Source organism: Harpia harpyja, chromosome 4 (assembly GCF_026419915.1).
Source record: "Harpia harpyja isolate bHarHar1 chromosome 4, bHarHar1 primary haplotype, whole genome shotgun sequence".
In the NCBI taxonomy this organism is placed as follows: Eukaryota; Metazoa; Chordata; class Aves; order Accipitriformes; family Accipitridae; genus Harpia; species Harpia harpyja.
Genome location: NC_068943.1, coordinates 59,532,164 through 59,548,983, shown reverse-complemented (window position 1 = coordinate 59,548,983; position 16,820 = coordinate 59,532,164). Strand labels below are relative to the sequence as shown.

The 16,820-nt window shown below is 39.5% G+C and overlaps 1 protein-coding gene across 12 annotated transcripts in view; it reads left to right on the top strand.

The window, feature by feature from the left end:
* The window catches only part of EHBP1 (EH domain binding protein 1), a 231,446-nt gene that overhangs the window by 207,132 nt on the left and 7,494 nt on the right, over positions 1-16,820 (top strand). For all 12 annotated transcript variants that reach the window (XM_052784229.1, XM_052784239.1, XM_052784234.1 and 9 more), the window contains one exon: positions 15,595-15,694. In XM_052784229.1, the coding sequence (XP_052640189.1) occupies positions 15,595-15,694 (100 nt within the window). The remainder of the gene's footprint in view (positions 1-15,594; positions 15,695-16,820) is intronic.

Genomic DNA, 16,820 nt, shown 5'->3' with positions numbered 1-16,820 from the left:
GATTAATTCTGGTGCTGTTTCCTAATAGACTTGCTGGATGCAAAGCTTTATATATGAATTGGCTGCAAGAAGGCTGTATTGTGTACAGTATATAATAATACATTGTACCCTAGGTACTCTTTATAAACAGAGGCAGCAAGAAAAAAAAACAAGTGAAAAACCAAGTAGCTATGAATCATCACTTTTACAGCAGGGATCCTGTTGTCCTACCGGAACAGGAACAGGTTAGGAGAGAAGATAACATTTTGCAGCAGATAAAGCACTGATCTTAACAGCTCCTAAATGAAAAGGACTTTTTGTTCATTATATATATTGTGATTTCACATTTGGGTGCTGCGTCTGCCAGTTGTTTCAGCGTTCCAGGCTTTGGTACATAGTTTGCGACAGAGTGTTTCTTTTAAACTCCAGGCGTTCCTGTAGCGAGAGTTAACATCAGCTTCATTTACTCGTATGTATTTGTGAAAGTACTTACGTGAAGATCACAAATATGTGCAGTGCAGCTATCTAGTTCTGCAAGTTTAATCCGAGTCCCAGAACGTTTCATTGTGGCCCTATGCAAATGTATTTACATAGGAATGGGTCTTGGGTCCTTTAAAGAAGGCAACAAAGTTGGAAGACTGAGGCCAACAAATAAATGAAAGTTTCTCTAAATCCATTGGATAATAGAGGCAGTGTTAAGGCTAACCACAGTGTTGAACTAAACAGAGGGATTACTCCCGGGTTTTGCATCAGTTGTTTTCTGCCGGGTGGCCTCACTTGTCAAAAAAAAAAAAAAAAAAAAAGAAAAAAGTTTAACAGGCGAACATTCACATGGCACATTGAGAAAAGAAGTATGCTTAATTCCATCAAAGCTCAGAAATCAGTCATTAATTTATTCTAACCTCCAATTGTTGGTCATTTGTGAAACATCTGGCCTTTAAGTCATAGGAACCTAAACATAAGTACAATGCGAGTTCTTCAGAAGGTGGGAGTTGGGTGTAGCGGGGGTGCTGTGTTAGCATGCGTACGTGAGCATGGGCATATGTATATGTGTATAGTGCATAGGTTGCAACTGCCACTTAATTTCAGAGACTTTGAAACATATTAAAATGAATCCTTCAGTTAATTTACTCTCGAAATTAGATTATTGTTCATTTGCATCTTGGAAAAGTTCTGCCATTCAAGAGAGTCTCTTTCTTCATGGTAAGTTAACAGTTAGATATTTAGCAATCTTGCAGCTTGCTAGTCAGAAGTAGTTTCTAATGAAGTTGAAATTTGAGATAGAAAATGTATAAAAGCTTTCAGGAAAGACATACCCTATTTTCCATATGGCTAAGTAATTGTTATGATATTTGTTTTAAAGCTGGACTTAGACACTCCTGACTGCCCTCTAATTTGATATGGCTGGTCCCGGCGATTCTTCTGGAGGAAACTTTCGTAGTAGAACGCAGTGAAGGAGATAAATAATTTTGCAGCTATAAGCACATTGCAAAGTATAGAAAATAATTCGGTTGCCTTTACTGTCACGCGGATAACAGTCTCCAGGTTATTTGCCTCTGCTGGGAGTTGGAACCTGAGTGAAAAGGAACCGAGTGATTAAAAGCAGATTTGAAATAAAGGTGGCATCTCAGAGCTGGCAAAATTCTGTCTTTTGTTAAGCTTAAAGTAACGCCTGCTATTTAATTCTCAGGGCTGGGGGGGGGGTGTTTTTAGTTGGGGAGGGAATATAATTCTTCATGTATAGCTTAAACATTGCAACATCTCCTGTGCCAAAATTTCATGTATTTCACATGGGCATAGAGTGAAATTAGATTTTAGATACAATGGAAAAATTTAGATCTGTCAATCCACATGGCTATGGGAGTATCTCAGAGCTTTCTGTCTTCAGGCACTTACCTGCTTGTACTTTGTTTTTTAAAGACCAGTGTTTCTTCTTTGGGCTGACCGTTTGCTTTTCCTGATCATCAGAGGCTGGCTGCAGCTCTAAGCCTGTTTTGACAAACATAATGATGCTATCCAAGCGCATGACAAAAAGAAAGAATTTTGAAGGTTTTGTATAAAGCGATTCTTTCTCTTAATATTTGTTTATCCTTTCCTCCTTGGTAAGTAAATAAGTCTTTAATCCCCACTCCATTGTAAAATTTACTGTATCCAAATCTAAACCATTGTAACTGCTTTCAGGCTGGGTTTTATCCTTTCCTACTAAAGGGATATCTGCAATTTTGGCAGCCTGACACACATTATATTAAAAAAATCCAATGAGTAAGTTAGGGGTGACTTAATATATTTTGATTCTTAGCATTTACTTGTCCCTGCCATAGTGCGGCTAGAATTTAGCGACATGAATTTGAAGCGTGTGGGAATCCATGGGCACTCACGTGTTGCATGGTGCGTGTATGCATGTGCACATATGCACAACCCACCAACACAATACGTAAAAAGTCACGTTTCAACTTTGTTAAAGCCCTCATTTCCGAGGCACTGATGTCCAAAGTACTGGTAGGATAGTGGAGATGAGAGGAAAAAAAAAATCTCTTTAAACAGCTTGTGAAATGTAATGTTTGAAACGGTTCTTTGAGAACGTGCAGATTATGGCTTGCGTAGTGACTCTTTCCAGCTCTCTGGGAAATGAGCTGTTGACATTCTTTTGGGTCATCATCCGAGATAGGAGGGCAACCACAAGGATTTAGTAGATAAATTAATCCAAAAAGACCTTTATCCATTTCACTGCAACTTGGAAACGTTCATGTTGAATAGCAGCATTAATGTAGCCCTTTTAGCCCTTCAAAGTGAGCCTTATGTTTAAAAAAAATTAAAAAAAAAAAAAATCAAATCACCAGAGTAATAACTTCTTTAGGTCTTCTAAGAGGTAATTCATTATTTACATAATTCTGGAGCATAAACCCGTATTTGCTTAGAGAGGCTCTGAAATAGAATTGGGGATCTTATACAGTGAAAGAGTCTCTTTTGAATTCTAATCAACTGGATCTGTCTCAAATTCATTTCTAGTTTATTGTAAACAGTGGAATTTAAATTAATTTCTTCTTATCTTGTCTTTTGAAGAAAACTAGCAACATGTTTAAAAGGTTTTATTTTTAAATACAGCTCAGAGTTGTTGTTTTTTTTTTAACTTTATAAACCAGGTGTCAGGCAGTATGGGTTTTGACAGCGAGACGACAATTATGCATTAGCATAGGTGATTATGAAATAAATAGGAAAAAAAAAAGAAAAAACTTTTTGACTTGAACTCAAATGATACTATATAGGCTGAATGTGCAGGCAAGGTTCCCACAATGCACTGTGAAAACCTAGGCTAACAACCACCCCGCTGCGTTGAAAACCCCCAAAAAAGACAAAAGCACAATGAAATAGAAAGCTTACCACCGGTAGCTTTCAAAACGACAAACTAGGCAAACTATACATCTCCACCACTCCAATTTTGTCAGAATGCTAATGAGCTTGCTCTGATCTTTACTCGGCTTCCCGTGTTTTCTACATCTTCAAGGACCACATGGCGCTAGTAAAATAAAGACAACTAAATGAGAATTTCGAATGCTTTTTGTGTTAGGACCTGGTGCCTTTCAGTTGACGCACTCGTTGAATATTCTCAACTTAAAAGCGTACAACAGGGGGCTGGGTATGAACTTTTTAGCAGGGGGAAATTTGTACAAAAGTAAATGAGTGTGATGAGGAAAATATGAGAAAAATTTCTGATTAATTTCCACTCTATAATATCAATGACACCTTCAGCCCCTCTCATACTCCTCTAACAAGAGATGCTGATAAAAGATGAATGATTCTATGTTGTTCACAGTGAATGTTTAGTGGTTTTTTAATAGCGGCATTCTACATAAAAGGCACCAGGAAGTACTCTGCATTAGCAGTTGAGATCAGTAGTTAATAGGATGATGTCTTTTAGCTTTTGTCACAAGATTATTAGAAAGGATGGGTTTCTGTTCTCATCCCGGCATACTTTGGAGTGCTTGTTGAGTACAAGTGCTAAAATACAGGTTTCTTGGTATTGTTTTGCATGCAAAGTAAAAGCTCTTTTAATGCAACACCTTTTACTTTTTTTTACCAGGTGATTTTTGTCATTGATCTCTTATCTGCCCCCTTTAGCTGTATTAATCACTTGAAGTGGTCTGCTTCTCAGTGGGGGCTTGATGATGTATATGTGTATAGATTCACTATCAAAAAGAAATCCCTTATATGCTCTGCACCTTCACAAACCTGATTATCGAGCTGTATTTACCAGTCTGTATTATACCGTCTTGAATGCTTCTTACTGGAGTCGTCCAGTCTGCAATACAAATTTGCACTGGAGGAAGGAGGAGGAAGCACCCTACTCCCTAAGCCAAGTTTTGTCTTTTAAAAACAATTAAATTCACAATTCTCTTTAGAATTCTCAAAAGTAAATGCAGGTTTATATTCACCAGTGTCAGGGCATGGGGAGGAAAATGATGAATGTTCAGTTTTGCCTGAGAGATGAACTCCATTTAAAAATTGGTTTTGTTACTGTCTTGAAGCTTGCAAGCAGACAGTATGAAAAATACCGGTGCGTATACATAAGGAGAAAAAATTATCATGGTCTTTTCATATTTTCATGTCTTACCTAAATCAGAAAGAATGAATTAATAACACTGTAAGTTTTATAGCAGTTTACCAGCCTTGCTTTCCTACACTGTTGTTTCGCTTAGCTCAGCATGATTAATCTCAGGTGAACTGAAAACTTGCCAAACCACGAGATGGTAGAGGGTTGTCCAACAATATTGTGAAAGGCAAAGATGCACATGCCGAAGCACAGCAAGAAAAAAGACAGTATAACAACAGCAGTTCTGGCAAGATAGAAAATTTAAAAGTATTGCTGAAAACAACATATTTACCATTTACCTTTTTACATTTAACATAAGAAGTGAGTGAAAGTGTTTCAAAAAATTCTGAGTATGTGAATGATACTTATGTGACACTGGTTTGGGTTTTTGCTGGTGCTGGTTTATGAGCATTCCCTATTGGAAATACCGAACGATTAGGACGCTAGAAGGATATTACTAATAGCAATTTGTGTTGGACAAAAGAAAAGGTTTTTGACACAAGCACAAGAGTTGGTGATTTTATTGTAACATATTAACAGTTCACAAAACTATGCATTGGTAGTTACTGCTTTTTTTGAAGCAAAGCAATATTATAAAGCACTTGATGAGATGCTTCTCTCTCCAGTGTTCAGGAACGTTAAGTTGCTGCCATGGTTATGGTAATGGGAGTTTTGGCAACTACCAAAACCCTTCGTGAAAGAAGAGCAATGACATTATGATCGAGATCTCATTTACAAGACAGTAACTGTGCTTCTACATTGCATCCAAGTTGACTTGACTGACCTGAAGCCTGCAGAGCTCTGTAGAAATGCCTGCTAGTACTGAATCCATGCAGTGCAAAGCCATTCATTAAAATTTGTTAATGTAAATAAACTGGCACGCTAGCAAGCTGTTTTTCTGACGTGAGTCTTCAGGGTCCAGATCTTTCATACACGAATTTCTGCACAAGTATTAGTTTTGTAGTTGCCAGAATCATGCGTTTTATAAGTGATTGAGAACTTCTTGAGGCTTGTCAATCTTTCTCCAGTTTCCCTTCTGTTATGTTGCCTCCACAGTCTCTTACTGACAAACTCTTTCCTTTCCAATCTCCATCTCCTCCCATTAGCAGTTCCTGTGAAGCAATCTTGACTTGCTTTTGGTAAAGGAAGACCATCTGGCCATACTTTTCCAAATACCCAGCATTTCTACAGCTGAGGAGCTCCCACAAAATGAACACACCATGCCAAACCCCGGAGTTCACAGTTCTGACTCTCTAATTCAACACATCTTTTCAGTCTTAGATCTGTGCGTTGGTAGGCAGAAGTTCCCAGGAGGAGACCTTTCCAAGACCAGACGTGGGCAGCATGCATGTTCAGCCTTCCCAGGCCAAGTTCATTAAATCATTAAAGGAGCTCAGCAGCAACAATGACCATATTTTTTTTTTTTTCTCAAAGTAACACAGAATTGCCATTGGCTGGAAGGACTGAAAAGTAAATCGGCCTCCTCTCCATGCACTTCCCTGGCTTGTAGCCTCATCCTTGCCTTAAAAGAACCTGTTGACAAAGTGGTTGAAGCCAGCTTGAAGAAGAGAGCCCTAGTGCAGGGCTGCGTGCGTAGCAGGAGACTACTCTGGGAGAGCCCTAGGCACTGTGAATAGACTTGCGAGACTTCCAAAGTCTTGCAAGACCCAACAGACATTTGCTTCTTTTAACTGATTTCCATCTTTCTTTGTGGTATTGCAGTATAAATGCTCTTTCATGTGGTAGGCATAGTCTTTGGCTTTATGCCTGGAAGTTAGCTTTCTGTACAATCAGTGCCTGCCTGTAAAGAGAAGGCAAGGAGAAAGGCACATTGGTCACCCCAGGGCTCCCAGCCCACGATGCCACTGCAGTCTGCAGAAAGCCCTGTTATTTTTTCTTGGTTTTCTCCTGTTTGCCACCAAATCCACCTTTTTTGTCAAAACTGGAAACTGTGGGGCCCCAGGACACCTCAACCTAGCTGAACTTGCCCAGTTAGCCCTGGGAAGCTTTGGATCCCAGAAATACAAACCTGCCAACTCCCAGTAAGAGTAGGCATCTTCGTTAACACCAATACAAGGTCACATTCATTGCCAACCGTCATCTCACTTTAGGCAGTTGTTTGGGTTGAATTCAGCCCTGTCCATTAAAGAAGTCATTTTATACTGTCTACTGCCCCTTCCCAGCTCCAGGAGAATATGTTCTAAAGGAAGTAAGGCAACATTTGGTAAAAATGGGATAATATGCTGCCTAGTAGAGCACAATCCAATGATTAAGGTTAACTGGCCTCTCACTTCAGAATCTTACCCAGCCATCACTTGCCAGGTAAACAGGCAACTGATCTAAGGAGTAGTTGTGAGCCATAGAGAAATTGCTATCACTCGTAACAAAGCATCCAACTCTGCTTGTCAACCTGCAAATGAAATAGTTCATCTGCCAGACCATCATCCCCTTCTTGGTGGATTTCCAAGCATGAACTACTGGTTTTTCTGTAACTTCAAAGCTTTGAGTGTATCAGTTAACAGGGCATGTTTCCTGTGCTGCAAGCAAAGGTCTGATATATACTTTCCCAAGCCTGTGGTTCTGAAGTTGTGCTATGTGAGAAAATTTGGCTACAAAGAATACCAGAGGGTGATAAAGGACAAGTGTTGGTTCTGCTCAGTGCTAGGATCCCTGCAGGCACTGTCCTCAAGGCAGGAAACATCACTTTCTTATAGAAGTCTCTCCAGATGTTTCAGTTGAATCTTGCCTCTTGTTGTCTGAATTTTGGGCCACAGACTATGTGTTTTCTTGGTCTGGATTGATGGTCCCACATTTAAAATACATTTGTAATCTTTATCAAGCCCAGGGATTCTGTTTCTGTTGATTTTCTGTTATTTTCTAGTGGCCACTGTGTTGACTCGCCATGTAGAGAAAATCAGCAATCTTTCAGGCAGTTTGTCGTTTGTGGAAGTTTCGGTCCTGTGATAATTTTAGGTTGCCAAGACTACAGGCCACAGCTGTTTGTCTTCCTGTGAGTCAGTCCCACTCCAGGTAGAATAAATCCTCGCACGTGCTGAGATGTGGTCAGAACCCTGACCTGTTTACACAGCTCTCGAAATTTTAAATAGCCTCTCTGATTTATTATGTTTTAGAAACCAAAGAAATTACAAGTTTTCTGCTTTGATATTAAACTAATTTGATGTGTGCTTGTGATAAAGGCATTCCCTTGGCGGCAGCTCTGTTTTGTTAGGGTCACAGTACTTTGGGGGGCTGAAATAAAGTCAGACAATGCACTGCAATGTAACTCTGCCTGGCAGATTCTTGGCAGTCGTTACCTACCTTTATGAGACTCCATTGTGTGGACATCAATGTCTCCTTCTGAACTGCTCTCAGACAGCAAGTTAGTGGCCATGAATTTGCCTTTCTAATGTTCCTTAGGCATTTTCCCATCCAGTTCAGAAAATTGTGCTGGGGCTTCATCTGCAAGCTAGCTCTTCTACAGTGTCATCTAAACAACGGTCCCATCCTGTTTATTTCTTGGTGGCTATTCTTGTTCATTTTCAGTGATTTTTAATAACTGAGTAGGTCCTCGTTCAGTGAAAACAAGAAGTATTCTTGGAGAAAGCTGGGCATGGTAGTCTGAAATGGGAGGCTTGAAGCTCAAGGTGGAGCAGCCCAACCATTCATGCTGCGGGATGCCTACTGCAGGCTCCATTTTGACATTGAGAACTTTGAAGAATTATTTCAACCAAAATTGTGAGCTTTTCCACCAAAGGTGGTCCTCTGAAAGCAGAGGAGGGTGATTTTTCAGAAAATAGGTGTCTTTTGGGATGCGTTACTTTCACTCAGTGAAAAAATAGTGGATCACTAGGCGTTTAAAAATCTTCACCATAGCTTTCAGTTGTCAGATGCATTTTGCAGTAGGTCTCATGTAACTCTCCTTTACAAAGAATATCTGTTGTGAATATAGTTTTTTCTGCTTAAGTATTTGTTAAATTCAGTAACTCACATTAAAAACAAGAGCTCGTCTGCGCATAAGTTTTTCACAGTGAGCGAGATGAGAAGACTATTAAAATCAGTGGGAAGTCTGCCATTGACTTCGAAGGGTTCAAGACCTTCCATCAGCCTTTGTTAGCGATGTGAGGTTGGTCAGCTAAAACACCAGGCGTTGTTTCTCGTCCCTTCCTGTGTTTCCTTTCAGTAAAGCTGTAATTGCCGCAATGGCTCAGCCCCATGCTCTGGTCCAGAACACTGTCCTGTAGAGGGACAGGTATGGATTGTACCCAGGCAGGGACAAGAAACTCTGCAAGGGCCAGTTACAGGCTAACCTGGCCCCAAGGAACATTTCATTTAACCTCTAAAAATTAAAGGTTAGCTCATGTCCTAAAGCAGGAGGATCCAGTTCCTACCTTCCATGGTTTTTTGTTTGTTTGTTTGAATATTTATTGCTACAGCTTTGCCTTTCCATATTCAACATTCAACCAGGTTTTAATTCTTGCTGAGCTCTTAGTTTCAACATTGCCTCGTGGCGACGAGTTCTACTGGTAAATGATGAGGCTTTGAGGAAAGACCATTCTTTTTATCGGTTTTAAACACACCACCTTCAATTCCAGCGAATTTCCCCAGGTTCTTACGAGACAAGATGAGACACATCCTAGAACTATTCTTTATTTGCTATTCATGTTCTCCTTCAGGTAAACAACCCAATCTGTCCGCTCGCTCCTAATACAGAAACTCGTAAAAACTCATCCCCATGATTGGGTGAATGCAACTTTTTTTTTTTTTTCAGCAGGCAAATAAAGGCAGCAGGGTACGTTTTCAAAAGACCTTCCCATTAAATTTGTGGAATTTGCTGGTGTTTGGATGCTTCTCAATGGTCATCTAGCATCTCTCAACTAACAAATAGCCCACAAAGAAGAGCAGAGCGAAGTTGGCCAGTTTTTGTCGTTATTCGCCCCGCTCTAGTTCACATGCGCTGGCATTCTCCTGCTGGCCTCTTCACCCAAGTGTGTTGAGTGAAGAAAGCTTCTTCTATTCTATTTTAAAACTGTGTGTAAACATCAGCAAATGGGTGAAGAATGGGCTCTGTCTTAAGTAGGTTGTTTTTCATGTAGTTCTGTTGAGGTAAATGGGGAGACATGAGGACGTTTCTGTGTTTAACCATGACACCATGGCACACACACTATACACAGTGCAAATAAAATTTAAAAACAATTACTGCTTAAGACGGCATACAAAGTGATTTCTGTAAACCTGTTATTTCTTGCCAGATTGAATGGGCTGGTTTGGGATGCTGATAGAAACCCTTTATAATTTATCTTCCGCGTGTTGTAATTCATTTTTGCACAACAGTTAAATAAGTTTACATTTAAGGATTTTTAAAAAAATATTAATCTATTGGCTTATCTTGACAGATTTACGGTGGTATAAAGTGTGGAGGAGTTACTGTGTTCATCCGTTTACACTGTAAACTAATCTTGTCCCTGCACGTTGCTGCTTTCTCTTCCTTTTAAGCGGTATTCAGAGTGTTTTGTAGCACTTTCTTCTCTGTTTTCTTAGCAATGTACAGGTTTACTATGTTAATCCATATTGGGTTTATCTAATGACTAGCTGCCCAAACGGCTTAAAAATAATGGGTCTAATGGCACATATACGTACTGATAGCTGGCTGAGCATAAGGGGTAGGTTTGGAAGTATTTTTAGCAGGAAAGGAAAAAAAAAAAGAAATTGTTTTTTCAAATTGATTCAGAAGAGACCTTTGTCTCTTATTTAAATATTTAACAAATAATTAGCTTACAGTGTAGACAAAAATCCATTTGTAAATCCTGAAGAATGTGAAGGAAAAGGTATTTTTAAAAGACTGCCTGGAAGCTGTACAACGTTAAAATAAGCTAGTCGCTTACATTGTTCTCAAAAAATGGTAACATATAAACATGCTTGTAATTCTTGAACATTGTAGGTGAAAATTGGCTCCACTTGGTTTTGAGTAACAGTCAGGAAAATGATATTTGAATACTTGTGATGAACCACAGGAGAAAAGAAAGCGGTTCAGGGTGGGGTTTGTGGGGTTTTTTTGTTATCGTTAAAATTCTGGCTATCATTACTTTGGCTATCATTAAAATTTGTCCCAGTAAAGGACAAAATCACCAAACTTTATGCTGCAGCCTTGATTGAATCCTGCACAGGAGCTATTACAGTGCAGAAGCACAACTCAGAAGTCAGTAGGAGTTTCTCATATCTGAGGGCAGAATTTAGTGTCTTGTGCTATTCCAGGCTTGGTGTTGGGCTCATTCGTAATCATTGAGGAGGGTTCTGGTAGATGTCAAGTGAAGAGAAGAATAGAGCGTGCATCCTTCACCACTCAAGCCAGACAATGAAATTAGAAAATGGCACTGAGAGTTGCTGTGAGAGAATTCCCTTGGATTCCTAGAGGAGGAATGAAAGAAGACTGTATTGATTTAAAAAAAAAGAAAACAAAAAATAAAAAAGAAAGCAGAAAGGAAGAGGGGGGGGAAAGAAAATAAATTAGAGAAACCTTGCCAGAATTATCCTCAGAACCTGTCTAATAATAAAGTCCGACATTAAAAGCTGTATTGTCTTTTTACATAAAGGCGCGTGTACTTACTGTTTCGTTTTAGTTTCTCGTTCTGCATTTTTTAAATATCTACCGAGCATTTTGCATGCATATGATGTTTGCAGCACTACGCGCTCTTATTTGAAGACTGTTTTCAGAAGTCATTATTGAACTATAGGATAAAAAGGTATAACCATAATTATGTGTTAAAGAGAATAAATATGTTCTGCTAGATAGTTAACCAGGTGAGGTTAAACAAGATAAGATGAATTCTGGTCTTTTTAGAAAACTGACAGTCTTCATTTTAAGCTACAATGTAAAGTGCTTTATCCTGAGATTAGGTATTGTGGCAGAAGCTAAAACTGCCTTTTTCCCCTAACCGTGCCAGAATACAACCTCCTTTTCTTTTTGCGCTAACAAGACTGCTTTACCACCACAGCCCACTCTAAGTAATTAAATCAATCCTTTGTACTTACCGTATTCTCCTCTAGTGACGGTACTAGATCTGATTATATGCTTCATGCATATTCAAAGTACGGCACTGACAGCTCTTTAATGAGCTCTTACTTAATCAGTACGAACAATGTTCATCTTGTTCTTTTTTTCCTCATACATTAGAGCTAGGAACAGTTGGGGAAAAAATGAAACATCCAGCATTCATTTGAAAAATATATTGTACTTTGAAAAGTGTCTAAGCTGGGGAAGTTGCATTCTGCCCTTTAAAAGTCTGATGGACAAATTGGATTACTAGTATTGGATTAAATAACAAATGGTTAGAGGAGAAATGAGAAAAGCTCGCTGTGATCACAGGCTTTAATATTTTTTGTTACTTATAAAGCTGAAGGGGTCTTTAACCAGTTATTAAAGTCAGGATTAATTTGTAATGGTCCAACTTACTAGCTTTAAAAGGGTTTTGTTGTTGTTGTTGTTGTTGTTTATTGAAAACAATAGTGTAATGCATGTATTATGGAAAAAAATTTAAGTTTAAGATCTGTGGGCTATTTATAGATTTTCATCATCTTGTACTGGCTCAGATAAGGGGTTTGCATGTGTGGGATCAATTTGTTCTCAAACATGTTTTTCGCTTCATTTAAATAATCTGTACAGTATTTTTTTTCCTGAGAACAACACAGATATTTTCCCAATTTTAATTTTCAAGCATTTGTAGCAAGTCAATTAAATACTTGTTTTACACTTGGAAAGTGGAAACAAAAACAATCCCAGCAGCAGCAGGGTTTTACAGAATGAAACTGTGTTGAAGAAAGGCTTTTTCTTATTTTTTTATTTAGAAATTGTAAATGTGAGGTTAGTTTGCAATATCACTGCAGTAACAACACTCAGTTTTTCTTTGTTGAAAGTGTTTCGTGTGTATCTTTCCACCAAGGAAAAAAAAAGGAAAAAAACGTAATGTGCTAGTGGCACTGTATTTGCTGAAAAGAGTTATTTAAATTTTGTATATATGGCAGTTCATCTTTATTTTGCTTGCCTGGGAAGAATCTGTTTCAGCTCCATGCTCAAGAATTTAAAAGCTGATGGTCAACAAATACAACATCAGCATCGACTGCTATTAATATTGCACACATGTGTCATTTCACTGATCAAAAAGGCCTTCGCCAGGGTACAATTGGCCTTTTTCCAAATTGCAAGCTTTTTCTCAGCTTTTTCTTTTTTACTCTTTCTTCTTTTGTTGCTGCCCGGGGATTTGTGCCTATCGCAGCCGATATCACATGACTGGTGTCAGGGCATCACATGGGTCCAAAGCGAATACAAAAACAGATTAAAAATAATCAAGACTTTGTTAACTCACTTTTAAACCAGCCTATTCTATGGATATTGCATGTGCTTTGGATGTCAGCGTAGAAATATCAAAATAGACACCTGTTCAGATCTTAACTTGGCAGCTCCAAGCTTTACCTAGATCTTTTCTCGTTATGTGTTGTAGTTAACTTTATTTAGGAGGAATGCATTAATAGAAAGAAGTTCTTACCCTGAGATTGCATGGCATGAAATTCAAGTTCAGATCCATCACTGAGTCAAACTCCTTTGAAACATTTCTGTCTCCCATTTCTTTTTCAAGGCTTGCAAAATGAAATGCAGCAAGAGCTTGCATTTATAATGGCATCTTTTAGCCAGAGATCCCAGACCACACCAAAACCAACAAATTTAGCGTCATAAATTGATGAAAGTGTTACTATAGCCACATATGTCTGGTTGTGAGAACTTTTCTTCACCAGCAGTGTGGCAATCTCATGTATCACAGAATAGACTGGTCATTTTACAAGGATAAAAAAAAGCAATCTAGCTCCTTTTTCTTGCTCTCTCCCCTAAATAAATTTCAGCTACTTGGTGCATTTCAACAAAAGGTTGCTAATATTATGATGTACTTCTAAAAGCAGACCCTGTTAGATGGACCCATACAGCAACGCCTTTGATCTGTAACTTAACAGCAAAGTACACCTGTAAGTTTTAATCCTCTTTGGGGGAGTGCTGAACTGCTGAATAGTATTGTAAATGCCATGGTGTATATTTTCTGCATGAAACCAGAAGTGGAGGTCTCGGGGGAGAGCATTTCTACATGACAAATTTCTTCCTCATCACTCCATCATCCAGGAGCTGGACCTTGCTGCTTCTGCTTGGGAAAGGGCTACAGGGTCATCCCCACTTTAGGATGCTGTGCACTTCACATCTTGCTGCTAGCAAATTGTTTACCCTAAAAGCACCCTTCTGAGGAACAGTTTCATCAACCAGGAGCTTCCCAGGGTGATAAGTGGGTATGGGGGGATGTCTCACATCAGAAAGAAGAGCATGTCAAATTGCGTAACTTTTTCTTGCTGTGTGGGTCCACCAGCTCCACCCCAAGCTGACCCACTTCCCTGTTCATCTCTTTTTCCTTCCCTTGTGTGGATGCATCAAGCCCACAGGCCAACAGTGTGGGGAATCAAACAGTTTAGAGAAGGCCAGTGACCTTCTGTTTCACGCAGCAGGGTCATAGCTGGGTAAGGAGGTGGCTCTCCATGCAGATTGGGTTGGAAACGTGTCCATGGCAGGCACGTGCATGCAAGCATTGCAAATGCTCCCATCTAGAAATTGAAAGCTTTCTTCTAGAGCAAAACAGTATTTATTCTGGTGTCTTTCCAGCTTCTGCTGCTGGAAGTTGCTTCTCTGCAACTAGGGATCCTGTGGTTTCAGTTAGTAAGATAGCTTCCCCGAGTGTACAGCACCTTGCATCAGAGATTTCAAACACCTTGACAGACATCAAAGAATTAACTTTTAGCACCCTTGCAAGATTGGTATGGGTGATTATCCTCATATTACACACAAGGCGCTTAAACTCAGACATCTGCCCACAGTCTCCCGGTGAAGCAGTGTTGAAGCTGGGAGAAGTACTCAGAAGACCCAGTTCATGGTCCTTTGCGACTGTTCTGGGTTTCTTCCAAGATTAATTTTAACCGTAAGAAATGTGTGAGTTGCTTAATTCAGTGAGGACCATATAGTCTTTGCTTCTCAGCTCAACTTGAGAGATGAGAATAGCAGGTCACCACAAAGGTGCAGTCTCCATAAAGAGCTTTGATGAGGTTTCTCTTTGTCCCCAAGTTCAGAGAGAGTGAAATTTGGCTTAGCAATTCTGGTACATGGAAAGGACAGTCAGGAGCCTTCTGAACGCTCGTCTGCCTTTCCACCACGTGGCTTGATGGTGCAGAGGTGGTAACACAGCATCTTACAGAGTCTGGTGGAGCATAGCATTGCCTGTAGGTGGGCTATGGAGGATCCTGATCCTGCCTGGGAGGCAATGATGGACATCGGCTGGGGAAAGGGGTGCTAGTCCACGCATATACACATGGGGACCCTTGGGCACCTGGACCCCAAATGATTTCTATTTGTGCAGATGCTCCCTTTGATTGTGGGTTGAGGAGAGGAGCAGCTCTTTCCACTCATCGTCTGGAAGAGTGGCCATAAGCACAGAGAAGCTGAGCAGGTGCCCATGCCTTGGCCAGGGGTTCAGGATTACCATCTCTGCTGCAGCTACTTTGATCCCTACCGCGTCATCCTGACTGCAGTGTGTTTGCATGGGTGGAGTGGATTTTGCCCACAAGGATTGTTTTTGAGTTTGGAAGCTTGTGATGAGCAGATGTCTTTTAGCAGTAAGGTGTTTTTCATTGGGAACATCGCAACAATATAGTTCTTCCAGGAGAATTTAAAAGATACAGTATTTATAAGGTGTTTATTTAGGTCGGGGTATCAGCGTGATAAAGAACACTAAAATGTATGCTGAAGAATGGCTGCTTTCAAAGATTTATTTATGGAGCAAGGATTGGGTGGCAGGACTTGTAGTCATACAGTATTTTTACCATTTGAGAGTACACCTTGTAATGCTCAATGATATTGGAGACCAATACTCCAAAACCTGAAATGAAATATGTAGCTCACTTTGTGAAATGCCACATAAGTAATGAAATTCTTTTGATTGCAGGAAGAAACACAGAAGAAGAAGAAGCTATGATGCAGGAATGGTTCATGCTGGTTAATAAAAAGAATGCCTTAATAAGACGAATGAACCAGCTTTCTCTTCTGTAAGTATGGATGGACACATGTATTTACAAAAGGATGATTTACTGGAATATGTACCCATCAGATAGATGCAAAGCTTTTTTGCTCTCTTCCCATTAGATTTCAGAAATATTCCCTCAAAAGTGAGTAGCGTGGATGCTTTGTGGAACACGTTGAGTAACTTGTTTTTCTCATATTTCAGACTTGAAAATGAGAAGTGTGCGATGACACAAGATTAGCCAGAGCTGTGAAAAAAAATAATTAAAGAAATATTAAGCACAGTTACATTTTCAAAGGCCCAACAGTAGAATAAAATTATGTTTTAGAAATGCACAAATAGATTTGGATTGTGCCTCAGATGTGACAGGTGAAGACTATTTGGAGAGAGAGCAAAATCTGAGTTGCTACCTGCTTTGTAGAAATCCTCAATCCCATCGCTAGTTCAGCAGCACCAGACTGCTGAAAGGATGTTAGTGAATCAGTCACAGTGCGATGATACCACTGATACTGCAAAGTAAGGACAAATAAACTTTTTTCACTAGCACTGGTGAGGAAGGGAGAAGACACTGCTCGTTTTTAGAGGCATTCTGCCCTCAGCGCTTCTTTTCCAGCTTCTTTCGGTTTGATTATATTTCTTTCAGTAATGCCACCTAGTGTAGATGCCTGCATACTTCCCTGGGAAGAGCCTGTGCTCACAAATTTCCTGCCATGTCTGAACTTGAGAGAAGATTCTACCTTCAAAATATTAAGCTTTCTAATCCCATGTCTAATTTTCATTATTCATTAGGGCAGAATGTATATAGGATAATACTTCCAGTGTCATATTATCTTGGTGAATAGGCTGATGCTGGAATTTGTTCATTAGATCTGGGGGAATGTTTTATACTTAGGACATTCCACAACAGCCGCTCCAAGGATGAATATGAAATAATTACGTCCTGTAGCACAATGGAGTTAAACTGACGGAATTAAAGCTGACATTATAGAAAATGAAAAGGCCCTGAATATGCCACCTGAGCAAGGTTTTAAGTTTGTGTATCATTTGTTTGGAGTAGCTTAAAGTTAAAGAGAAAAGTCGGTTACGAGTCCTAAAATCAATGTAAGTTAAAGGTTCTTTTAAGTGTTTAATGATTTAGTAATTAACATATT